The following is a 2,523-nucleotide window of genomic DNA, read 5'->3' as shown; positions in this document are numbered from 1 at the left end:
GATGCACCATTTTGAGCGTGGCCGTTGCCAGTACCGCCTGACTGGCTCCTGTAGGATTTTCGAGCGAGATCGTTGCCAGTGCCCCTGGACTGGCTTGTGCGGGTGGCACATAAAAGACACCATTTCGAGCGTGGCCGTTTTTGTGCGGGTGACACGTAAAAGCACCCACTACACTCTCTGAGTGGTTGGCGTTAGGAAGGGCATCCAGCTGTAGAAACTCTGCCAAATCAGACTGGAGCCTGGTGTTGCCATCCGGTTTCACCAGTCCTCAGTCAAATCGTCCAACCCATGCTAGCATGGAAAGCGGACGTTAAACGATGATGATGATGATGATGATGTATGTATATATAGTAATATTTTTTCTTATTTATATATGCACAAATATAATTCTTTTCTCAATTGAATTGCATTTCCTATTTGTTGCTCTGAGGGAGCTATAAGGTGTTACTCAAACACTCAACTATGAGCCCATTGCATCTTTTAGCAGAAGTGGCTGTAAGCTATATATATCATATACATGTTATGTTATGGTGTCTGTTTCAGAGAGCTGAGTTACTGTCTCGTCACATGGACCCACAGCAATATCGAGAGTTCTGTGAATCACGCCAAGTCAACTTCTGTGAGTATTAAAACCAAATGTTTGTTAGAGTAACTTACACACACACGCACTTACACACACACAAACATACACAAACCCCAAACCCACATGCACCCCCCACCCCCGCCCCCACAGAACAGGCTTCTGACAGTGTACATCTACCAAATTCACTCCTAAGGCTTTGATCGGCCCAGGGTTTATAAATAGTAGAAAAGACTTGCTCAAGGTGCCACTCTCTCATTTTTCTCTAAGACCGACACTGGTGAATGATGGAAAGCGATGAAGTTGCCCTCAAACTGGCGGGCTGAATCAAATCCAAGGGCCCACTTAAATGAGTTAAGATGGGTTAAGTCTATCTTTCCAGGATACAGAAGAGACAGAACCGGAATAAACATTGTATTATATCAACCCTGAAATAAATAAAGGCAAAGCTGACCTCGGCTGGATTTGAACTCAGAATGTAAAAGTCTGGAGCAAATACTACAAGGCATTTTATTCTGTCACATTAATGTCTCTGCTAATTTAATGTGTGTATACATATGGGAGTGGCTGTGTGGTAAGTAGCTTGCTTAGTGTCCACCCAGTTCTGGGTTCAGTCCCACTGTTGGCACCTTGGGCACGTGTCTTTCACTATAGCCTTGGGCCAACCAAAGCATTGTGAGTGGATTTGGTAGACAGAAACTGAAAGAAGCCTGTCATATATGTGTGTGTGTGTTTGTGTCTGTCTCCCCCCACCACCATTACTTGACAACTAATGTTGGTGTGTTTATGTCCCTGTAACTTAGCGGTTCGGCAAAAGAGACCGATAGAAAAAAAATACTAGGCTTACAAAGAATAAGTCCTGGGGTTGATTTGTTCGACTAAAGGCAGTGCTCCAGCATGGCCACAGTGAAAAGACTAAAACAAGTAAAGGAGTAAAAAAAAAACAAAAAAAAAACAATTAATTATTTTTAATTAATTGTAATTAATTGTTCTCTTTATTTTTTCCAGCCCGTAAATATAAGTCGCAGCGTTTTAAAGACTGGCTCATGTCTGGCGTGTGTGTTGAACCTAAGCCTAATCCTTTAGCTCTTGAGATGTTCAGTTACCTGGCTTACGAGACAATTGCACAGGTGAGAAATATATTGATCTCTGTTGTTAAATTTGTTTTGTTTTGTTGTTTGGGTATTTTGTTTTTGTTGTTGTTGTATATTGTGTTTTGTCTTTCTAAACTGTTGTACTTATCATGTATCGTAGTAGTAGTAGTAGTAGTAGTAGTAATAATAATAATAATAATAATAATAATAATAATAATTATTATTATTATTATTACTTGGAACTGCAAGAATTCTTCGCAGCGTTCTTGAAGCGTGACCAGTAAACAAGTGTCACCTTAGTCTGCTGGCTGGGGACAGTTGACACTTTCCATCATACCCAACAAAATAAACTGTGAGTTTTCATATAATAATAATAATAATAATAATAATAATAATAATAATAATAATCCTTTCTACTATAGGCATCAGACCTGAAATTTGGGGGAGGGAAATAAGTCGATTATATCAACCCCAGTACTTAACTGGTATTTAATTTATCGACCCTGAAAGGATGAAAGGCAAATTCGACCCCAGCAGAATTTGTTGGTAGTAGTAGTAGTAGTGGTGGTGGTGGTGGTCGTGGTGATGCTGGGTTTTTTCATATACCATCTTTAACATTGTCTTCCTCTTTATCTTCACAGTTGATAGACCTGGCATTAATTGTCCAGAGAGAAGCAATGGGCAGTGCGGCCGACCCCATGGTTAAACACATCGGCAGCTCTGCTCACCCGTTAGTAAAAAACATACCCAGCACATGTAATTTCTATGAGCCCTTCCAGGAGAACATCATCAACAATACTGGGTCTGGTTGTCAGCCTTCAGGACAGACGGGAACAAAAGGGGCTGGAC

At 40.7% G+C, this 2,523-nt stretch overlaps 1 protein-coding gene across 1 annotated transcript in view; it reads left to right on the top strand.

Annotated features, from left to right (window-relative positions):
* Nucleotides 1-2,519, top strand: part of LOC106871147 (transcription initiation protein SPT3 homolog) — a gene marked incomplete at its 3' end in the record, with an annotated part of 102,758 nt that extends 100,239 nt beyond the window's left edge. The window contains exons 8-10 of the mRNA XM_052977152.1: nucleotides 544-619; nucleotides 1,589-1,710; nucleotides 2,316-2,519. Of these exons, the coding sequence (XP_052833112.1) occupies nucleotides 544-619; nucleotides 1,589-1,710; nucleotides 2,316-2,519 (402 nt within the window). The remainder of the gene's footprint in view (nucleotides 1-543; nucleotides 620-1,588; nucleotides 1,711-2,315) is intronic.
* Between the last annotated feature and the right edge of the window lie 4 nt (nucleotides 2,520-2,523).

Source organism: Octopus bimaculoides, chromosome 27 (genome assembly GCF_001194135.2).
Source record: "Octopus bimaculoides isolate UCB-OBI-ISO-001 chromosome 27, ASM119413v2, whole genome shotgun sequence".
NCBI classification, from domain to species: domain Eukaryota; kingdom Metazoa; phylum Mollusca; class Cephalopoda; order Octopoda; family Octopodidae; genus Octopus; species Octopus bimaculoides.
Note: the sequence above shows the minus strand (reverse complement) of the source record. Positions and strands in the feature narration are given on the sequence as shown.